Here is a 21,774-nt window from a genome sequence, read left to right as displayed (position 1 = left end):
ACATACATATACATATGTACATATACTTACAGTTAGATGAGTGTCACAGCCATGTGGTTCTGGCCTGGAGAAGGAAGGGGCGGGGCCAGTTGTCACAGTGATTACAGGGAGGGACTGGTAAGTAGGAGCTGCTGCTGTGAGACGGTGAGTCAGACTAAACGGATTATATAATGAGGGGGATTTTTCAGAGCGTTTGCTCTGAAAAAACCCTCATTTTATAATCGATAATAATCGATTCAACTAATCGATAATGAAATTCGTTGCCAACGAATTTCATTATCGATTTTATCGATTAGTTGTTGCAGCCCTATATATATATATATATTGAGGCTTCTGATCCCCTTAACCCTTATAGAGTCTAAAGGTTAACTGTCAGCCTTTGTTGTTTTTTTTTTGTTTGTTTTAATATCTCTTTATAATTGTTTACTTTTGAGTGTTTTTAAATTTTTTATCTTATGCATGTTTTGTTAAATATATATATAAATATATTAATTTACATACCCCCCCCACCACACACGATTGTTTTTAAAAATCCAGTTAGTTTAGTGAAAGGATACCTGTTAACAAGAATTCCCTGAGAGTGATGGGAGTCCTAGCCAACAGTAGTGGGACTGCACCCGATGCACTGATTGCACTTTCATTTGCTGCTTATTCAACCTTATTCTGCTGAATGGCAGCTGTGACTGGATATGTCAGCTGTCCGGCTGTGTGTGATGGGTGTTGTAGTACACACTGGCTGAAGAGGTTGACTGTCCTTATTGAGGGAGAGGGGTTTCAGCCTCCTCTATCTTCTGATGTCTATTTTGCTTGTCTTCATTGTAAAGGGGTTTACAATGAGGGGGGACTTATTTGGCCATGAAAGTGTTAAAAGTGACATATCGGTCATTGAAAGGACCTTTAGGACTGGGAGGGACAAATGACCCAGATAATGATGTTAACTGCATTGAAACACTATATTTGCTGATGATAAAATCCTTGGGAGACCTTAGGACTGTACACACCAAACACATGTCTCTCCGCCAGTACTGTTAGAGCAGAGGATCCCTATGTTTAACGGATCTAAACACTAAACGATACCGCTTCCCATTTCAAATAATCCATATATATGTATAAGTGGATACTGTACTGTCTTCCTAATTATTCCTCCCCGTTACATTATCTGTCCCTTAGGCTACTGATCAGGCTGCCTTTGTAAGGTTGGGAAGGTGAAGAGAGAACTTCAGGAAAGGAAATTCATCAGATAATGCTGGTTTTGCCACAAGCAGCCACCGGTCTCTGCTTTTAGCATTAAAGCGGATCTATTTCCATCTTTGGGTGTTTTTCATAAGCATATTGCGTTCCGTGTCCCGTGAAGTAGACTGTTCCCCTTTTTTAAGGTCGGGGAGTTTTCCTGTCCGCTGAGAGGTTAGTAAGACGGGGCTGTTGTGATTTCGACACTTTACTGCCCTGCCTAATGTATGTCTAGATTAGGCTATAATGACCAGTAAAGAACAGAACGCAGCGGTTATCAGCGGTCTGCCAATTAGTAACGAGCACTCGGCCTCCATGTCTTTGTCCTCAGCGGAGTCTCTTAATTTCTCAACATGACTCTCCTGTTTGCTCTGGGATTAAGTGCTGGGGTGAAGCGAAGGTTAGCTTTTTTACGTTAAATGCGTAGGGTTTGTTACCATTGTATAGAATTGTTTCATCACAGGTGGCTTGTGAGAGCAGTTAAAGCTGCTGTTCCATCTCTTCTGCTGAATTCTCCATTCCTAGAAGTATTTCTTTAATCATGCAAGATTTTGTCTAATTCATATTTTCGCCGGGAACGCTTAATTGTTATGTGGCTCAAAAAGCAGGCACCGATTGGTTATTACCATAGAAACAAAAAGCTTTCTAAAACACTCACGTAAGGCTGCCCAATAGTTACTTTACTGCAATCCCCTAGTTAGCCACCGGGTGGCAGCACATAAAACGGCAAATCCTTCCGAATTGTTTTGCACCTTTAATACACATTTACCCTCTGCTTAAAGGGACAACCCCCCCCCAAAAAAAATATGCCCCTGGCATAGAGAACAATGGTCAGTATTAGGATTTCTGACAGGGGACTTGTATCTGTTTTCTCATTATGGCTTTGTTTCTGCAGATGTATTTACAGAGAAGACATATCTCAGAAGGCAAAGCAAAAAGAGATCACAAAACAAGCATTTTGTACAGAAAACTGCATTCAAAAAGGTAAAGTTTAAACAAACCTACATCTATATGTATCATAAAATGTGACCACTGTTAAGGTTGACTTTGAATGGGATAATGTTTTAAAGACGCTGTCCCTTTAAGGCACAGGTGGCCAGAATAACTTTACCTAAACAAGGTAAACTAAAAGAATACAGAGACCTCGTGAACTGAGAAGATATTTAGAATGGGCCAGGCCGCAACAACTGGGTTTGGGTGGTCTCCGGTTGTAAATAATGAGGGGTTTTAGTGAATGTGGAAATTGTGCCCCCTAGTGGGAAAACTTGATACTGCATACTGGCCTTACGAACGATAAAACCCCAAATCACTTTCCCTTAAGGACGGGAATAGATGGCAGAATTATTCCAGTTTTTCTTTCTGTCGCTCCTATTATGATTATTTGTAGGTAGGTTGATTGCCTCGGCAGCTGAGCACCCACTCTATATGTACCCCAATCCATGCCCACCATTCACCATATCCTATAGGAGGCCATACACAGGACATATCTGCTTTCTGGGGCAAACCGTGGAGGCCACGTCCTCGATTCACCAAGAGATTAATAAATCACAATAATAATAATACATAAATGACAGCCACCCTGTAATTTCCCGTTCCTAATAATCATATGATGAGCGGAAGGCGGCTTGTGCAGAACAGGAGCTCCTGGTATGGCGTCCGCCCTTCTCTCTCTATATTTCCCGTCAGGTGTAATTATTCTCTGCCCTGAGTTGCACAAGATAAGCCCCGACCGCGTTGTACAGGGACCGGTTATAATCTGTCTCTGATCGGGCTTGTACCATCTTGACTTGGTTTTACACCCCAAGCAGCTACTGTATTAAGGATCTGGATTAAACATCATGCAAAACCCTTGGGTAATTAAATGTGCGTATAGCCTTCTCTCCAAAAGTATCAAACATTTAGTTCAATGGCAGAAAGTCTGAGGGTCCAATACCCTTTGTCTCTTTCCAGAGAGAACCAAGCCCGACAGATACATTGTATTTATTCTCTATAGACTTCATCTTTTATTTTTTGGTATTAAAATACATATTTTGTTATTTTGTACCTATTACATTAATATTTATTTACAATAGAAACTTTTTTGTTTTGTTTTTTTCTATACAAAGAAACAATTATTTAATGAAAAAAACAGAGCTTGCCCTTAACATATAAATAACATATAAAATCTTTTTAAGAGTCATGTTTGCCCGGCTTCCTTGGCAGTGAAGGCTGTAAGAGAAGTGTAGGTTTTGGGGGGGGTTTAACCTAAATATAAAATGCTAAGAAAATAGACATGTTATGTGTTTTTTATCTAAAGATGGCTGTCTAGCCACGTGACGTATCTTAGCCAATCACAGCCCACTTGCCAGTTTAAAGCACAGGGTGATGATGGTAGGCATCCGGGATAAAATTCCAAGGCTTTCAACAGCCAGGGCTTAGTTTTTTTTTTTTAAGGTCCAGACTTGACTCCTTCTTTAGGTGTCCCCAGAGGAACCATCTTCTCCGGGTCCACGAGGAAAATAAAACAGAGGTTACAGGACAGCATGATGAGAAGAGGCAGGAACATCAGGCCGTATCCGAAACCGCGGAACGATCGGCCCACTGCGAAGGATAGCCAGTAAATGAGCCTGGAAAGGAAGAAGAAAGGGGAACGTTAGAAAGATATATATAAGGTCGTTTAATTTTGGAAATGTATTTGATATAATATTTTGTATAAATCTCATATTTCACGCACTCAGTAAAATGAATGACTTTGGCCATAAATATCTACGAAATCTCGCCACATTCCGCCTTATGCCCTTTTTCCCCCCACGGGAATTCTTGATTTTAATGCTTTAATCGCATGGCACAAGGAGTACAATCTAATAGGGGGAAAATCTTCTTGCCATAGCAACTTACTTTTTAATTTTCATATGTTCAGGCACTTTGAATTAAAGCTAAATAGTAAAAGCTGATTTTATTCTTAACGGCTATACTTTTTTTTTTTGTGGGATCAGCACTTTTTTAGATAGGTCACTAGATCGCTGATTTGCATTTTTGCAACAGGCAGGAAAAGTCCAAACATCGCAGGGCTCTGATATTTCCGCTGACGAGACGCCCAAAATTGAGTAATAAATCATTAGAATAACAAATGCATTAATGAGTCCAAATGAATCATCATTTAAATGTCTTCCTAGTTTCCAACTCGGACACCCAGTTATTATTTTCACCCCAGGTAAATAACTTACTGCGACAGGGCGAAGACGCAGGTCAGGAGGGGAATTAACTTCAGGTAACCCTGCGGGAGGTACGTGGACAGGACGGCCATGTTAAAGAAATACAGAACAAACAGGAAGGTGGTCTGCTTCACAAAATGGCGGTGGATTTTCACTTCCCTCTCCTTGGGTTTAAAGGGGTCGAAGGAGGTGACGCAGAGGCGAGATATTCCATGGATAATCACACCTGGAGAAAAGCAGAGACCGTTGAAAAATACACAATGTTTCTCCTTTCGTGACATTAGATGGAAAATGTGTCCCCCGCTGCCTTTAGCTTAATGAAATTTGTTAATTCGCTATAGCTTGTGCAACTCAACACCGGGGAACGAAAAGTAATAAGAAACTTACCCAGCACGATGGGGAATGAAGCAAAAGCCCCGCATCGTAAGGTGTAGACGAGCCTGGTGGGGATATCTGGCATCACGGGGGCATCGAAAGGCAGCCAAGCATACGCCGCGTATATTAAAGGTGGGAAAACTATTATGGAGACGAGGAAGGACCCCACTGCTTGCACACAGCTTCTCTCCAATCGACAGCACATTTGGCCCCTGTACACGGACTCTTCATCTGCTGACATGGAACGATGATTTCTTATTAAAGGCTTGGACTCTGGTTCTCCTTTCTCAATGTCCACCCTTTCAACCATTTCCATTTGGACCTTCTTCTGGACACCCTTTGAAGGTCCTTGAAGCTGTTGATGTTCGATGAAGAAGGCAGGTGTTGCCTTTTGTAAATCGTCATTCTCCACCTTTACCTGGCTCTGTAATTCGCTTTTCTTTTTTTGGTCGTTGTTGTAGAGTCCATCATCACTGAGCCGCATGATGCACTCAGGTGGTTTTCTAATATCTGGATAGCACAAGGTCGCATCCGGATCTTCACAGCTGTTGCGACTACTTTGCCCGCCATCCTTTTCCTTGTTGCTCTTCTCGCTCACCTTGGTGGGGTCTTCATTGCATTCCTCTTGTCCAGCATTCGTCGTTCTTGTGATGCAGCTCTTTGGGTCGCTGGTTACGGAAATGCTCACATTCACCTGGGCGTTTTCAGATGGTCCCTCTACGTCTTTCTTTTCTGATGAGTCTGTCTCTTTAGACTTCTCAGAATCATTTTTAGCGCCACTCGACTTGGAGTCGGGGGAGACGCTGTCCGTGCATGGCAATGAGTCCCCTTTTTCATTTTTCTTCTCTCGTTCTTTATCATCTTTGGAAGAGTTCTTGTAATTGTCTACGCAGTCTGTACAGGCGTGACACGGACTAGAAGTTTTTTTGCAATCAGCAGTTGAGCTTATCTCTGGAATCCGCATTGCGAAAACGTGGGCACATTTCATAGTTTTGGGTGTTTTATGCCTACAAATCAAGGGTTTCTCTGCACCATCTGTGGTGCTACTGGTGGCATCTTCCTTTCCACCTTCCATATCCATCAAATTGACCTCTTTGGTGTCTTCTGCCTTCTTTGGTTCAGGACTCTCAACTGCTTCTGCATCACAGAACCCAACTCTCCTTGTCTTCTTCTGATGGTCTGGTGTCGTTCCAATGTCTTCTGTCTGTGGTGCCATAGCTGATATTGTCCCCTCATCGTCCTGTTTTGCAGGGTTTTGTTGCCCTAAACTTACTATGGATTTTGTGCAGTCTCCTAGAACAAGTTCTGTCTGTGTCATTACAGATCTTGGCTGCTCGTCTTCCTGTGCTGCAGGGACCGTTTGCCCTAACGGTTTGGCGGATTTAGCCAAGTCTCCAGAAACATCTTCTGTCTGTGGTGCCATTGCTGGTATTGGTTCCTTAACTTCATGTTTCGGAGGGATTGGTTGATCTAAACTCTTGGTTTCAGCGGAGTCTCCAGAAACATCTTCTGCCTGTGATGGCATTGCTGGCCTTGGTCCCTCATCATCCAGTTTTGCAGGGGTCGGTTGACCTAAGCTCTTGGATTTAGCGGAGTTTCCAGAAACATCTTCTGTCTGTGTTGTTGTCACAGGTATTGTCCCCTCATCTTCCTGTTTTGCAGGGATCGCTTGCCCTAAACTCTTGGCGGATTCAGCGGAGTCTCCAGAAACATCTTCTGTCTGTGATGCCGTTGCTGGTCTTGGTCCCTCATCTTCCTGTTTTGCAGGGATCGGTTGACCTAAGCTCTTGGTGGGTTTGGAAGACATATTGTAATTTTCTACACATTTTTGACAGGCACGGCACAGAACGCAAGATACGTTGCAAACAGCAGTTGGGCTTATGTCTGTAATCCCCATTACAAAACTGTGGGCACACTTTCTAACATCGCGTGTGGAATGCCTACAAATCAGGGCTTCCTCTGCAATGTCCGTGGTGCCACTGGTGGTTTCTTCCTTTTTGTTCTCGTATAAAACCTCACCTTCCATATCAATCAAATTGACCTCTTTGGCATGTTCCGCTGTCTTTGTTTCAGGACTCTCCACCATTCCTACATCACAGAACCCAACGCTCTTTGTCTTCTGGTGGCCGGGGGTCCCCGTTTCTCCAGAAACATCTTCAGGTTTTACATTCTGGTTGCCCCCGTTCTCAGATTTCTGGGGAGTTTCTGGAGCCACCATGTCGAGATATAGGAGGCTGTGTGTGTGTTTTTTTTTGTAATTTTTGTTTATTTTTATAAAAACTGAAAATGGTTATTTGGACGCAACTACAAGTTGTTGGCATCCATGATCTTCCAATGAAGTCTTTGCAAATTACCTGATAATAAAAGGACAAGCGGATTAACTGTTGTGAGGCCGTCTTTCCATGTTACCTACCCAATGCCCAATACTGTAACCCAAGACACCTAAACTGTGCTTTTTAAGCCCTTATTTTTTCCTTTTCTATATCTATAGAAGCTACCGGAATTATACTTTTTTATTTTTCCTTATCATAAATACATATAGCGTATTAAAAATACCCACCATAACGCGGAACTTTAAAATCTTTCCCTTGTTATTTTTTGTATGTCGCCCGACGGCTGGCTGTGCTAGGAGTTATAAACCTCTGGTAACTACTTCATTGGTTAAACCGGAGAGAGCCCCTGTTAATCTTGGATTATAAGAGGCGTTATTAACCGGGGAGGGACTGTTGAGGCACCGCACCTTTTTATGATGAAACCGCCGCGTGGGTTTTATATTATGGTAGCCGTCCTAATTAACAAGGCCTTTAAAAGTAAATAAATAAAAATCACGAGGCGTCTGGGCAGCTCCGTGAAGAGCCCGACTCACGCTGAAGATGTGTGTTTAGGTCTGAGGAACCCCGCGTGGCCAGATCGAGTTATTTGACCACCGTTTATCGCTATTTCTGGTTAAAAATGCATTTATTTATTTTAAATAGTCAGCACTGAGGTCTCCATGCTTTTAGGGTACCTGGCGCCCCAAAAAATATCACATGCTCAGGCGTCGGCACTTAAGAGGTAGGGTGACGAAATGTTTCCCTGTTTAGGTGACAGTGCCCTAATTGAAGTTTCTGTCCCTGGTTTCTGTTTGCCGTCAGAATTGCCTTCTGAAGCCCTCTTAAGTGTAAAGTAAACTAGAATCCTAAAGCATCTGTTTGCGTTCCTCGCTTTAAATGCCATTAGCGGTATTTCCCGCAGTTAATTGCGCTAAACAACCACTGGCCGGCTTATTTTTTTACGTAAAAATATGTGATAGAAATGTCATATTCTCCAAATAAATTATTAAAGACACATTAAGGATAATGGGGCAGCAAAGCCAAAGTTTTGCGCGATCTGTATCTTCTCAGACTGAAATAAAGCATTAAAAAGCGTCCTCTGGTTGCAGTTTAACCGCCTGGCCTCCAGCCTTAAAGAGACGGTACAGCTCAAACGGATGACTCCGGACGTCCAGTGTCCCAGTGGACTGTTGGACTTCAGAAACTCAGTATTTAAAGTAGGAGTCGGAAGCGGTTTGTGACATTTAAAGAGGGTGAGTGATCCTACCTGGTGATATTCCAACTCATTAGTCATGGTATAGAAATGTATTCACCCTTTTAACCCTTTGAGTGTTAATAATATAGTGTCTGGCAGTGTATCGGGGTAAATAACATAAGACGGTACAACTTTTTTGTGTGTTCTGTGGGTTTGCTAGCAATAGATTTTCCGCTTCCCGTACATGACCCCCCCCCTTCACAATAAATAGGTGACAGGTACGGCTTGAACAGCAAAGCTGTGTTACTCGTGACAGTCCTTTAACCTCTCAAAAGGAACGTCTTAAATATTAACGCGAGGCGTCTTCTCTTCTTACACCACAGAGAACACACGAGATAGCACGTAAAAAAAAAAAGGGTTATTTAGTGAAACTTCCCCGACGATGACATCAGAAGTTAACAGAGACCAGTAGTTCTAGCAGCACTCCTGCCCCTTCTCCGTCCTGACATGACGACCAGGAAATAGTCATCGGGAAGGAGAAGGAATCCTATTCTTTATAAAACACAAGCGACAAACTTCCAAAAGGTGTTTACCTGCCAGCTGATGGCGTGCGGCGCTCTTATCCTCCCTTCTGCGTCACTAGATCTGGATTCCCTCCGTGCAAACCTTCTAAGTCTTATTTACCCTCTCCGGCGACAGGTTTTACCTGTACAGGAGGGGGGTGTTTTAAGAGGCGGGGCTAATGTTTAGCCCCTCCTCCAAATGGAACATCCCCTTCAATTCCACAGAACCAGCGTAATAAAACGTAGGGTTCATCTTGGGGTGTAATGCTTGTGTGTGCGTACACATAACATTCTAAAAACAATGTAAATAGTAAAATATAATTATTTATATTATGGAAATGTCTCTATATACGTAATATATATACATTATAAATAGATGTGTCGGCGATACATAGTGCTAGTAATTCGGACGGTGCAGAGGGGCCGGGACTGTTTTTCTTCCATGGACTTGGAATTGAGGAGGTGAGGAGGGCCGTTGTCCCTTTAAATTCTCTGACTGTTGGCAGGTATGGATCTCTTCCCATCAATCCACAAATATGTCAATACGCAAAAGGTGACATCATACTGTAGGATGCTGACGGCTCGCAGCGTCCGGGCATATTGGAAGAACGATAGGTCTCGTTTGTTGTGAAATTTATTTAAGGACGATTGCCCCTCCTCGGGGTTTAAATACAGTACCCTGATTGCTGTGTGTGATCTGTGGGTCGGAGTATGCGTAACGTGTCCTATTGTAAGAGGTATGACAACATGTTACCAGCTGGCAAACCATGAGTTAATAACGTATATTAAATTGAAATAATGCCTACAAATGTAACAAAAAAAGTGTTTTGTTTCAAATTTTGTTGGATCTCTCCTCATCTCCCTGAAACGGTATCTCGGTTCGGATCGTATTTATTGTAGAATTTAAAGATCCGGTTCGGATTCCGCCTCCCCTCGTTTTAATCGCCTCTCCCTACAGATCTTCTTTCCAGCAGGAGGCAGGGGGCTGTAGGTAACGGGGTATAGCCAGACGAAGGACTTGTCACTACTGGGGACCCGTACTTTAATATATTTATTATAGAAAATCTTCAGGGCATGGTCTGCCTTTTTGCAGATCATGCAGAGCGATGGGGCAGCCTGGAGCAATTAAGCAAAGCAGAGCAATGCGCCAGGGTCTGGCAGCTGCAGTTTAATGTTGATAAAAGTGATATAATGCATTTGGGCCATAAAAATCCTAAGGCAGAATCTAGCATCAGGGACGCTGTGCTGTCAGTGACGACGGAAGAGAGGCAAGCAGACGGTGCGATACAGGGGAGGAAACGACGAGTGGGTGTATAGGGGGGCATTAGTAGCAGGCAGAGATATCAGGTCCGACCTCACCTATTGTATTGGGGCAGAGACCCCAAGCTTTTTATATATACACATTATTTGATGCCCCTACCCAGCTCGTCTGGGGCTGTTGGGTAAATACTTGAATAACTGGTGGGTAAATATTTGGGGAACAGGATAAATACCTTACAAGTATTGGGTAAATGCCCCCTCCCTCTGTGATTGGGTGAATACCCCCAGGGACTGGGTAAATGCCCCCTCCCTCTGTGATTGGGTGAATACCCCCAGGGACTGGGTAAATGCCCCCTCCCTCTGTGATTGGGTGAATACTCCCAGGGACTGGGTAAATGCCCCCTCCCTCTGTGATTGGGTGAATACCCCCAGGGACTGGGTAAATGCCCCCAGTTACCATTGTGTCCCCATTTACTGACTCCTTTAAACCCATCTCTAGCCTCCCATATCTATAGCAACAGCAATCCAAGCGATGATCACACCCACTAGCACGCCTGCTCGCAGCTCGGCCCCTGACGCCCAACTGACGTCCAGTGAAGCTCTAAACACCAGAGACTAGTAAGAGGACAGAGTTCTCGAAAGCAGGGCTCACGTGCTTAGCACTCTATCCTTACAGCGCCTGCCCGACCACGCCCCTCCCTGCTCGCACGCCCTGGTCCCTCCTTTGATCTCGCGAGGTTTGCACCTGACAGACATGGCGGACGCGGTGGGTCTATGGTGAACGGAACAATGAGCCAGGGAGCCTCCGAGAGCGAGCCTGAGGCCAAGGCGCTGCACACCAAGAGGCTGTACCGGTGAGAAAGACCGGACGGGGGTACTGAGGGCTGGTACCGGGGGCAATAAGTAGAACTGGCATAATGGGCATCATATATTATCTGTACCCCCATATCCCTCCCGCACCTACCAAGATAATTTTATCTGATGCTTCAGTTATTCAGGGATGAATACATAACATGAACACAGCTGCCTTCTGTATTATATGACCAAGGAGCTTACAGTCAAGCGATATAATGGCAGACCCTGTCCCAAGGAGCTTACAGTCTAGCAGTATAATGGGAGACCCTGTCCCAAGACCTTACAGTCTAGCGGTATAATGGGAGACCCTGTCCCAAGAGCTTACAGTCTAGCGGTATAATGACAGACCCTGTGCCAAGGAGCTTACACTCTAGGGATATAATAGCAGACCCTGTCCCAAGGAGCTTACAGTCTAGCGTTATAATGACAGACCCTGTGCCAAGGAGCTTACAGTCTAGCGGTATAATAGCAGACCCTGTCCCAAGGAGCTTACAGTCTAGCGGTATAATGACAGACCCTGTGCCAAGGAGCTTACAGTCTAGCGGTATAATGGCAGACCCTGTGCCAAGGAGCTTACAGTCTAGTGGTATAATAGCAGACCCTGTCCCAAGGAGCTTACAGTCTAGCGGTATAATAGCAGACCCTGCCCCAAGGAGCTTACAGTCTAGCGGTATAATGGCAGAGCCTGTCCCCAGGAGCTTACAGTCTAGAGTTATAATGACAGACCCTGTGCCAAGGAGCTTACAGTCTAGCGGTATAATAGCAGACCCTGTCCCAAGGAGCTTACAGTCTAGCGGTATAATGACAGACCCTGTGCCAAGGAGCTTACAGTCTAGTGGTATAATAGCAGACCCTGTCCCAAGGAGTTTACAGTCTAGCGGTATAATAGCAGACCCTGCCCCAAGGAGCTTACAGTCTAGCGGTATAATGGCAGACCCTGTCCCCAGGAGCTTACAGTCTAGCGGTATAATGACAGACCCTGTCCCAAGGAGCTTACAGTTTAGCGGTATAATGAGAGACCCTGTCCCGAGGAGCTTACAGTCTAGCGGTATAATGGGAGACCCTGTCCCGAGGAGCTTACAGTCTAGCGGTACAACGGCAGACCCTGTCCCAAGGAGCTTACAGTCTAGAGGTATAATGGCAGACCCTGTCCCAAGGAGCTTACAGTCTAGTGGTATAATGGCAGACCCTGTCCCAGGAGCTTACAGTCTAGCGGTATAATGGGAGACCCTGTCCCAAGGAGCTTACACTCTAGTGGTATAATGGGAGACCCTGTCCCAAGGAGCTTACAGTCTAGCGGTATAATGGGAGACCCTGTCCCAAGGAGCTTACAGTCTAGCGGTATAATAGCAGACCCTGTCCCAAGGAGCTTACGTTCCCTTTCAGTGCTGGGAGCTCAGTGCAGGAGTTTACACTTTGTTACGCTCTGACTTTTTTAATCATTTTCCGGCTGTCTCTCCCGGTGTATGGTTCCTGTCTGTCACGTGTTGAAGGGGTTCTCAGATGAGGCAGGGGGTCTCCTCGTGCGCCGTTCACTCTCTTGTATTCAGTCCTGAGAGGGTGTTTTCTTTTTATTTCTTAGGGCGGTAGTGGAGACCGTGCACCGACTGGATCTGATTATTAACAACAAGACCGCCTACCAGGAAGTGTTTAAACCTGAGAATATCAGCCTCCGGAACAAGTGAGTTCCTCGGCTCCGGCATTCAAATTCTACCCCTATCCCACTATATTAACTATACATTATACGGGGCCAGCTCCTGCAGGAGAAACGCGCAGGGACCAGCCCGTGATAATGCAGTGCAGAGTTAGGGGCTTGTAAGATAATAGCAAGCTCCTGTGTAATCCCCTCTGACACTGTAAGAGCAGCCAGTGATTGAGTTGTATTTACAGGGCAGCATTCCCCAGAGGTGGTAGTTCACCTGGTTAGTTAAATACCTGCACATTCTGGAGGTGGCATTGATTGGCAGGGGGCTGCCCTGGTCCTGTTAATCTCCTTTTATTCTGCCTGAAACCTATTCCTCCCCTCCTTCAGGCTGCGAGAGCTCTGCGTGAAGCTTATGTTCTTGCACCCCGTGGAGTATGGCCGCAAAGCAGAGGAAGTCCTGTGGCGCAAGGTGTACTACGAAGTGATCCAGCTCATCAAAACAAACAAGAAGGTACTTGGCGTGGGGCTGTAACAGGTATTGTTTGTAACCGCGATTGGTGCTTGGGGTAACGGAGCTTATACCCTCTCCGCAGCACATTCACAGCCGCAGCGCCCTGGAATGTGCGTATCGCACTCACCTGATTGCAGGCGTCGGATTTTACCAGCACCTCCTTTTATACGTACAGTCTCATTACCAGCTGGAGCTGCAATGCTGCATCGACTGGACCCACGTCACGGACCCGCTGATCGGTCAGTCACTTTCTGTGTTCGTGTATTCATCTTCTGCCCGGCCGTTAGGTTGGGGAGAAGAAGCGCAGAATGCCACTGAGTGAGTGACTGTGTGTGATGCCTTTTTCTGCCCCAGGCTTCAAGAAGCCGGTGTCCGCTTCGGCCAAAGAGATGGAATGGGCGCAGATGGCGTGCCATCGATGTCTCGTGTACCTGGGGGACCTGGGTAAGTTGGATTTACCGGCTTGTGATATACATAGCCTTATATAGCTTGTCCTTTATGATCGCCCGTAAACACTCTTGCCTCACCACAGCTCGGTATCAGAATGAGCTGGCCCTCGTGGACACCGAACGGCTGGCCGAAAGATTCTACTACCAGGCGCTGACTGTCGCGCCGCAGATCGGTAAGACTTATGTTTATAGCCGCGTTTTCTATGGATCCCTTTGGCAGAGGAAGTGGTGACTCCGACCGCGGAGATGTCAAAAACCCAATTCCCTTCCGTCTAATGAAAATTAAAGTCCGAGCCGTCATTTGTGGCCCCTTCCTTCCGTAGATCATGGGGACGTACAGCAAAGAGTACGTCGTCAGTGCCCCATGTATCTAGTTCTAGGCTCGCTGACTCTGTTGGTGTATATGTGTTAGAGCGGTGGACGTAGCGCTCCATCTAAGGCTCTTTTTAATGGGGATTGTCCAATATTTTGATGCAATTCTGCGTAGTCCTAGATCAGTTACATATCCCAACATTGTTGGTTAAGAGCCAGGTATATCGTCGGCGTCCTCCCTGGGATCGTAGCCGCGCGTTCTAACTGCAAATAAATCTTGTTGTCGCAGGAATGCCCTTTAACCAGCTGGGCACTCTGGCTGGGAGTAAGTACTATCACGTGGAGGCTACCTACTGCTACCTGCGCTGGTAAGTTCAGGCCCTTCCTTCTTTAATGTACCCTTTTAAGTCAACCATAGAAAGGTCTTGTTTGGCTTCTTTTTTTTTTTTTTTTCTTTTCATTCTTTGTGTTTATCTCCTTAGCATCCAGTCCGAGGTGTCTTTTGACGGGGCCTACGGGAACCTGAAGAGACTCTACGAGAAAGCGGCCAAAATGTATCACCAGCTGAAGAAGGGGGAGACCAGGAAGCTGCCTCCCAGCAAGAAAAGGTGACCGGCTGCCCTCCCCAGGACGTGTTTAGTGAATAAATGCGGAAGTCATGGGACAGATGTGCATGTGGTCTCAATGAGGGGATTATGGGAGATATTTTGGATAGACTATAAATGTTGTCTGTGTATTAGTTTATTTAATCTCCCCTCCTTCCTTTATCTCCTGTAAGGTGTAAGGATATAAAGCGGTTCCTGGTGAGTTTCATGTACCTACAGAGTTTCCTGCAGCCAAAGAGCAGGTGAGCGCCGCTTTAGCATACGTCTCATTTAGAGGAATATTGTCAAAAATTGTCAGTGGTTTAATTTGTCTTTCTGACGTGTAATAATGTATCCTGTATTAAGTTTATTTACGCAAAGGCCATTTTCTGTGTCTAGCTCGGTCGACTCAGAGCTGACCTCCCTCTGCCAGTCTGTGCTGGAGGACTTCAACCTCTGCATGTTCTACCTACCGTCATCGGCCAACCTGAGCTCCGCCAGCGAGGATGAGGAGGAATACGATGGAGGGTACTCCTTCCTGCCCGAGCTGCTGGTATTCCGGATGGTAGCCATCTGCCTGATGAGCGTCCACAGCCTCAAGCGAGCAGGTAGATGAATATGGCCGGTGTCTGCTTAATGCCTGTGCTATACTTGTATCGTTGTATGGTTGTATGTTGAGCGTCTTCCGTTCTGCAGATTCCATGCAGTACAGCACGGCCATCGCTTTCACCCTTGCCCTCTTCTCCCATCTGGTCAACCACGTTAACATCCGACTACAGGCTGAGCTGGAGGAGAATCCCGTGCCCGCCTTCCAGAACGATACCCCAGGTAAGCGTCTCTCTCCTGACGACCTCCGTGAGCATCCTCTTCTACTTGCCTTCACATGAGCGGGGGCTGTTTGTGAAATAAAGAACACATTTTAATTTTTTTTTTTTTATAGATGACCCAGATTCGAAAGAGATTTCAGATGTTATCGCGAGAGACCAGGTAACTGAGGCGGAGATACCGGGGAATCAGGTGAACAAACAGCTGAAGCCAAAGAACGGCAAGAAGAGCCACAAGTACTCGCGCCTCTCTCGTCTCCGTAGACGTAGGCACGCGCGGAAGGTGGATGAGAGTGATTTGAGCGAGGGTTTCGACTCGGACTCCAGTCGCGGCTCAGGCAAGGGTAGCGAGAACTCGGAGAGTGCGTCGGAGAAGAGCGACGAGGAGGCTGCTTTTGATATGGAGACAGACTCTGATATGAACAGCCAAGAATCACGTTCCGACTTGGAGGACATGGATGACGACAATGGAGAGGAGAACACGAGGTCTAAAGAAGCAAAAAATACCTCAAAAACGTTGGCAGAGGAGCACGAGATAAAGCCTGGTAATGCCACCAATTCTGAGCTCCCCGAGCCACCGGCAAACGGACCGGTGCCAGCTAGCGGTGAATCCAGCATCGCCAGCAACCTGCAGGCTATGTCAACACAGATGTTTCAGACCAAGCGCTGCTTCCGTCTCGCGCCAACGTTCACTAACATGTTTGTGAAGCCCACGACGGAGCCGGCCGCCCCCACCTTGGACAAGGCTGTCCCTCTAGTGAATGGTGACGCGGGGAAGTCTGTCCCGCCAGAACAAGGTAGAGGCTGGTAGCGTGCTAACGGGAGCGCCTGGATGCTTAGACATGGGTTTAGACATTTGTACCCAATTATTGATGTTTTTATTTGCTTTTCAAAGAAGAGGCTTCGGATTCCGAGGAGAGCGTTCTGAGTAGCAAATCGTGTCGCAATGAGAGAAGCCTCCAGGAGAGATTGGAGATTATCACCAGCGAGGGGCTCCTGACCAGCGTCAAGACCTTTCTCGACTGGCTGAGGGCCAACACGGACATTATTGTCATGTGTGCGCAGGTAGGAAGCGCTGCCTCCGCTGTAATGTCCTGAAGTTAACCGTTTCTCTAACCGTTTTATCTAAATCTGGATTTTAATACATTAGTAATTGCTACACAGTGCTTTTTGTGTTGGGTTGGTTTGGGGTTTCCTGCCGCCTTTGTGCGGCTTTGAGTATTTCTACAGAGCTAGGATATTCCTTGTGTGCTTTTGTGGCAATAAACCCCATGCAGAAATATTTTTTCCCTTGTGCATTCAGAGCTCTCAGAGTCTGTGGAACAGATTGTCCGTCCTTTTAAATCTATTACCGGCTGCATCCAAGATCCAGGAATCCGGTAAGACGCGTGGTTATTTCAATTGTGTAGCTGGCTAATAACAGAGGCATAACCACTGTGACGATTCTCTGGAACTAATAAGTCAACTCGGTTATATATATATATATAATTATATATATTTATATTTCTCCTGTCTCAGGGATCGCCCTGCGCAGTGAAGTGAAAACCCTTCTCCAGGAGGCTGAACTTCCTGAGATCCGAAACCACGTGTTGCTCCCGGAGGACACTGCCCTGCGGAACCTGCCCCCGCTGAAGGCTGTGCGCAAGAAGCTTAATTTTGAGCAGGAAAGGCCGGGGCTCACATCTCTGGAAGAGGTAGGACGTGAGTGTTACTAGAGCGGTTTCTTTACGCATTGTCAGCGCTTTTTAGTACGTAAATGCCTCGTTGCTCTCGCAGTCGATCGTGCGGTGCTGTTACATCCGAAGCTTCGGCCACTTCCTGACTCACCTGCAAGTCAACGTCCTGCACTTTAACCCCGAGCTGGGCATCTTCACCAGCATCTCCGACTCCGAGCAGGACAACCTCCTCCATCAGGCGCAGGCTCAGTTCCGTATGGTGAGTGAAACACTTGGTTAACGTACTTTTAAGAAGATGACAGACAAATCTACTTTAAGAAATATAACCCTGGGCTTCTAAAGTTGCTGAGTATGGCACAGACCCAATTTAAACCAACAGAACACAGCTCTTGATGGTTCAGTGCCACCGAGACATGGCACTGTTTAGTTGAGTGGCGTTTAACCTCCCCTTGTGACAGGCCGTAAGTCTTTCACCGCGGTGACTTGTTAGACGGCGACAGCTGGCGGTGGAAATAGTAACTGTCACTTCCGCTGGGAAATGAAAGGCGATCTTGCGGCGTCTATCCGCTGCCCTGACCCAGCCAAGTTTTGTCAGCTTATCTCTGTGTTTTTGTACAGGCTCAGGAAGAAGCACGGAGGAATCGGCTCATGAGGGACATGGCACAGCTGAGGCTCCAGGTAAGTAGCCTGGTGCTTGGGCTACATGGTTGAGATGCTTTAGGGCTAGCCGTAGTCAAACTAAGATTGCTGTCTGCGGATCATGGGCTCTGTAATCAGTCTTCATGGAAACCATCACACCCAAGGAGGCTATGGAGTGTTGGATTTTCTGTAACGCGTTCTCCTCTTCCAGCTGGAGGTCTCGCAGCTAGAGGGCACCCTGCAGCATCCCAAGTCACAGTCTGCCATGTCTCCATACTTGGTCCCCGACACCCAAGCGCTCTGCCAACATCTGGGCATCATCCGGCAACTGGCCAGCAGCGGCAGGTTCATCGTTATCATCCCGCGTACAGGTAATGGCTTGTAAAACGTTCAAGGGCGAAGCTGGATAATTGACATATACCTTGTAAGCCAGGCCTATTCTGTGCTTGTTTTGATGTCAGTGTTCAATCATATCCAGTGCAGCGCATGTTCTCTCGCGCACTGACCAGCTTTATGAGCAACACGTCTGCAAAACAAACTGCATAAGACTACCTTGTGTTTGAGGTTAAATTGCACAAACTTCTGATCCTCGAACGCTTCTCTCCTCTTCACATCCAGTTATAGACGGCTTGGACTTCCTGAAAAAGGAAAATGCCGGCGCCAGAGATGGGATCCGATACCTGGAAGCAGAATTTAAAAAAGGAAACCGGTACTGTGATATTTGTTACTCTATACAATTGTGTGTGTATATATTTATATATTTTTTATTATGTGGACTTGATTTGACCCCTCAGTCACTGTTTTTCTGTAATTCAGGTATATTCGCTGTCAGAGAGACACCGGTAAAAGCTTTGAAAGAAATAAGCTGAAGAGGCAAGACATGAATGCGTGGTAAGGAACGGCAATCCTGGACTTTTCCTTAAAGAGAACAACTTCCACCCGGTGAAGAAAATATAACTTTTACCCCCAAAATCACTGATCAGTGCCTGCTCTGGTATCGCTTGACACTTAGATGACAAATAATTATTTCAGGGCACGGTTTGTACGGTCGGCAGCGATAGGAATGATGGCCATTTTTTCCCTCCTCCTGGTCTCTGGTCGCAGCTCACTCTCTCTCTCTCTCGTTCCTTCAGGCTTCTGTATAAAATCCTGGACAGCTGCAAACAGCTCACCGTGTCTCAAGGGGGCAACGAGGAGGACACGGCCGGGATGGTGACGGTTATAATGGGCTTAGCGCTCGCAGACACAGACTGCCTAACGGCCGCCATGCAGGTCAGTACCGCGTAAGATGAATGGGCCACTGGGAGGCTCTCCAATGTAACTTTAGCGTTCTCGTCTTACAGGCGCAATAAATTTGCTTTCTAGAGGATTATGCTTGAAAATATGTATCAACCGCCTAGGTCATTAACGTCAAAGCCCCAAAGTGTTGGGGTTTTTTTTGTTTTTTTTGTAGCACAAATATATATTTTTTAGGAAACACAGGAAATCTTTGTGCTTTTAAATACCGGATAAATGGTTCTTTTATTTGAATTTCCTCTGGCTGTTTGTTTTCACCTTAAGACTGGCTTGTGATTCTTTGGGTGCCTTTGTTTGAAGATGTGTTTATGACAGGAAGGGTCCTACTGGTTTGATACTGGGGTTTATAATATCAAAGCGTTTGGTTTTTCGCTTCGCTGTCCTGCTGGGACCCTCGCGAGCCCCATTAACAATGCGTTATTGTTACAGAGTGCTTTACAGGCGGCCTCCAACGCCAGCATCGAGGTCAAGAACGTGATGAGCTTCTACAAGCAGTGGAAGGAGATGGGCTGAGCGATGGCAGCCGGCGCAAGCCCTGGAAGAATAATCTTGGGACCCCCCCTCTCAGCCGCCGCGTTCTCCTTCCAAATCACAGATGGGCGACCAAAAGGTTAAACCTAAGAAATCGGAGAGAAAAAAATAATATACATCGGCAGTTTAAAAAAAACACAAAATCTTTACCGGCAAGATAACGCGTCCTCTTTTGAAAGTGGATCTACGTGCGGCTTGGAGGTGGGCTGTCATGGCGGAGGACCGGGAGAAGCATGCTTCCCGCTGGCCATGGGCCTGATCATGGCGTTCCTGTATGACCCTCGTGTTTCACGTGTGCAGACAGGCCTCGGACAGCAATGTTGCACGCCTCTAACCCGCTTAGACAAGCTGCGGGGCGATCTTTCCTTTCCGTGTAATGTTTGGTTATCTGACGGAATAATGGGCTCACCCCGCGATTACCTGCTCATACCCCTAATTACCCCTATTACCCCTCCGTTCCCACACCTCTCCGCCCTCTCCTTCAATTCCATCCCCTGTTTTCTTCCTTTCTTACCCCAAAAGCTTTCGTTTTGGGAGCAGGTGTTCGGATGATAGAAAAATAAAGAAAACAGCAATATTTTATTTGATGTAACTGACTTTATCTTTTGGGTGAGTTTATGAGAAGGGGGGGGGTTTAGTGACCCCGTCCACGGAAAATGACAGCAACCACTAGCGTTTAAAACCGTCCGTGTCACGTTAATGTTTTTGTCATGGTTCAGAGGTTTTCTTTGTGTGTATCATAGGGGTATATCATGTTTCCCACCACCTGCCCAGCCTTCTCGTTCTGATTGGCTGTGCATGTTGCGTCTCTGAATAAAGTTTTCTTTGTTTTTTTTTCCTGCTTTATGAGAGACAAGCCTCGCACCTGTAGGGTGTTTAATGAAACTCCAGCCTCTGCCTACCTCTGGTCACTTTTGACACATTCATTTAGCTAGAGCTTGTCATTGGAGTGTCAGCTCTGTGTGAAAGCTCGTCCGAGTGGAGCTTTCCTCCTCTTATCCCTGCTGTTATGTTTGGGGGGTCATACGGAAAGCCCCCGATAAAGGCTTTTGTTGGGCTACGTTATACCCAGCGCAACTAATCCTCAAGCAGCCAAGCCGGCGGTTTATTGTCTGCCTGCATTCCCTTGGCAACGTTTCTGTGCACAGCAATGCTGAATTTTAATGAGATGTGGGGGCATCTCTAGCGGAAGAGAAGGGCATGACTTTAACCCTTGCTTATCATGGGATCCCAACACTGCATTGCTAAATCTCACAATGCAGGGGTTAATTTATCTGTATTCTCTCCTAAATATTATCCAGATGCGTAATATTAAGCTTAGCACACAGGAGAGGATGTGTGATAACTAACACTGTGACTTAAAGGGACAGCACCTACTTATCATAAATCACAGTAGCAAACAGCGCCCCCGCAGAAAGGAAAGGATGGGAAGGGAACTGCGCTTATACGTTCTGAGATCTTAAAGGTGTTCGCAGTATTTTGACACTGGAGAAGCTCAACCAAATTTGTTTTTGTTTTTGTTTTACATAAATATATTTTAAAACCTTTACAAAGGTTTTGTTTGGCGCCTTCTTTCCCTGCTGACTGGCTTTTCATCGTACGGATTGTGTACCATCAGGTTCTACGCCATTTTACCTGCACTGGCCAATGTCAGTCATCCAGAAAATCTGGAAATAAGTGATCTGGAGTGCTGATATAAATGTATTGTGCCGACACTGGCGTGCGTGTGCGACACCCCGTTGGGAAATGCCATGAAAACATAGAGAGTAGTTTGAACTTTACATTTGCTAGCAAATAATCTAGTGCAGTGTATAGGTGAAGCTGTATCATATATATATATAATTATAGTGCTGCAATGTTGTATTTAGAATTCTAGCAGATTATTAATTCCAATACGGTACGGCGTGTTAATTTTAACGTAATTGTTCTCGTGTTTAAGGGTCGTTTGCGTAAAGGGCAATTCTGAACGCAGGTAGAAATTAATTGCCCCGCTCTTTTCACCCGCCCCAGTAGCGGAAGGGTTAAGAGAGGCAGGGTGCGGGGTTCTAGCCCGGTTCTATTCATCGGTACTCCGTGAAACTCTATATTGCGCCCTGCTTTAAAATGTTCTTTGTAAGCCCTGGGGCCATTGAAAGAGGTGGAATACGATGCATTTGGGCTCACAATGGTGGGTGTTTCCTGAAGGGGTTTGGGGTCAGGGAGGAATCTGGGGCCATTTCAAGGCAGGACAAAGAACCGTCTTGTAGAGTCGGATCGGCTGACTGGGAGCCGCCGGCCAATGAGAGTCCACAGAGATTGAGGGGGGGGGAGTTCTGGCTTTGGT

At 46.1% G+C, this 21,774-nt stretch overlaps 3 protein-coding genes across 4 annotated transcripts; 1 reads left to right on the top strand and 2 right to left on the bottom strand.

The window, feature by feature from the left end:
* Positions 1-3,499: 3,499 nt before the first annotated feature.
* TMEM79 (transmembrane protein 79) lies at positions 3,500-6,171 on the bottom strand. The gene is made up of 3 exons (XM_053474312.1): positions 4,812-6,171; positions 4,437-4,650; positions 3,500-3,836 (listed from the first exon to the last, which is right to left on the bottom strand). The coding sequence occupies exons 1-3, from the start codon at positions 6,115-6,117 to the stop codon at positions 3,659-3,661; spliced, it is 1,698 nt and encodes a 565-aa protein (XP_053330287.1). The 5' UTR covers positions 6,118-6,171; the 3' UTR covers positions 3,500-3,658.
* On the bottom strand, positions 6,117-9,040 carry LOC128504377 (uncharacterized). Its single transcript, XM_053474412.1, has 3 exons — positions 8,900-9,040; positions 6,244-7,153; positions 6,117-6,164 (listed from the first exon to the last, which is right to left on the bottom strand). The coding sequence occupies exons 2-3, from the start codon at positions 7,015-7,017 to the stop codon at positions 6,117-6,119; spliced, it is 822 nt and encodes a 273-aa protein (XP_053330387.1). The 5' UTR covers positions 7,018-7,153; positions 8,900-9,040.
* A 1,827-nt stretch (positions 9,041-10,867) lies between these two features.
* On the top strand, positions 10,868-19,594 carry SMG5 (SMG5 nonsense mediated mRNA decay factor). Of its 2 annotated transcripts, none has more exons than XM_053474310.1 (22): positions 10,868-10,983; positions 12,567-12,665; positions 13,017-13,140; positions 13,223-13,379; positions 13,495-13,584; positions 13,673-13,762; positions 14,191-14,269; positions 14,384-14,509; positions 14,680-14,748; positions 14,885-15,093; positions 15,182-15,313; positions 15,426-16,106; positions 16,205-16,374; positions 16,613-16,688; positions 16,828-17,003; positions 17,086-17,244; positions 17,604-17,663; positions 17,836-17,995; positions 18,243-18,333; positions 18,441-18,515; positions 18,758-18,896; positions 19,350-19,594. In XM_053474310.1, exons 1-22 carry the CDS (start codon positions 10,904-10,906, stop codon positions 19,431-19,433), a joined length of 3,126 nt encoding a protein of 1,041 aa, XP_053330285.1. In that variant the 5' UTR covers positions 10,868-10,903; the 3' UTR covers positions 19,434-19,594. The 2 variants fall into 2 exon arrangements, with proteins under 2 accessions (XP_053330285.1, XP_053330286.1); XM_053474311.1 differs by having other exon boundaries at positions 10,885-10,895.
* Positions 19,595-21,774: the final 2,180 nt, after the last annotated feature.

This window comes from Spea bombifrons, chromosome 9 (assembly GCF_027358695.1).
Source record: "Spea bombifrons isolate aSpeBom1 chromosome 9, aSpeBom1.2.pri, whole genome shotgun sequence".
NCBI lineage: Eukaryota > Metazoa > Chordata > Amphibia > Anura > Pelobatidae > Spea > Spea bombifrons.
The sequence above is the reverse complement of the archived record's forward strand: the minus strand, read 5'-3'. Positions and strand labels throughout refer to the sequence as shown.

Bases quoted from the DNA above. Each gene is read 5' to 3' on its own strand.
- TMEM79 (XM_053474312.1), bottom strand. From the start codon at position 6,117: ATGACACAGACAGAACTTGTTCTAGGAGACTGCACAAAATCCATAGTA. The intron at 4,651-4,811 runs GTAAGTTTCTTA...GCTTTTCTCCAG, and splicing joins TTCATTCCCCATCGTGCTGG to GTGTGATTATCCATGGAATA. The intron at 3,837-4,436 runs GTAAGTTATTTA...CTTCCTTTCCAG, and splicing joins TGCGTCTTCGCCCTGTCGCA to GCTCATTTACTGGCTATCCT.
- LOC128504377 (XM_053474412.1), bottom strand. From the start codon at position 7,017: ATGGTGGCTCCAGAAACTCCCCAGAAATCTGAGAACGGGGGCAACCAG. The intron at 6,165-6,243 runs GTTAAGGAACCA...CCAAACCGTTAG, and splicing joins CAATCCCTCCGAAACATGAA to GGCAAACGGTCCCTGCAGCA.
- SMG5 (XM_053474310.1), top strand. From the start codon at position 10,904: ATGGTGAACGGAACAATGAGCCAGGGAGCCTCCGAGAGCGAGCCTGAG. The intron at 16,689-16,827 runs GTAAGACGCGTG...CTCCTGTCTCAG, and splicing joins ATCCAAGATCCAGGAATCCG to GGATCGCCCTGCGCAGTGAA. The intron at 17,245-17,603 runs GTGAGTGAAACA...GTTTTTGTACAG, and splicing joins CGCAGGCTCAGTTCCGTATG to GCTCAGGAAGAAGCACGGAG.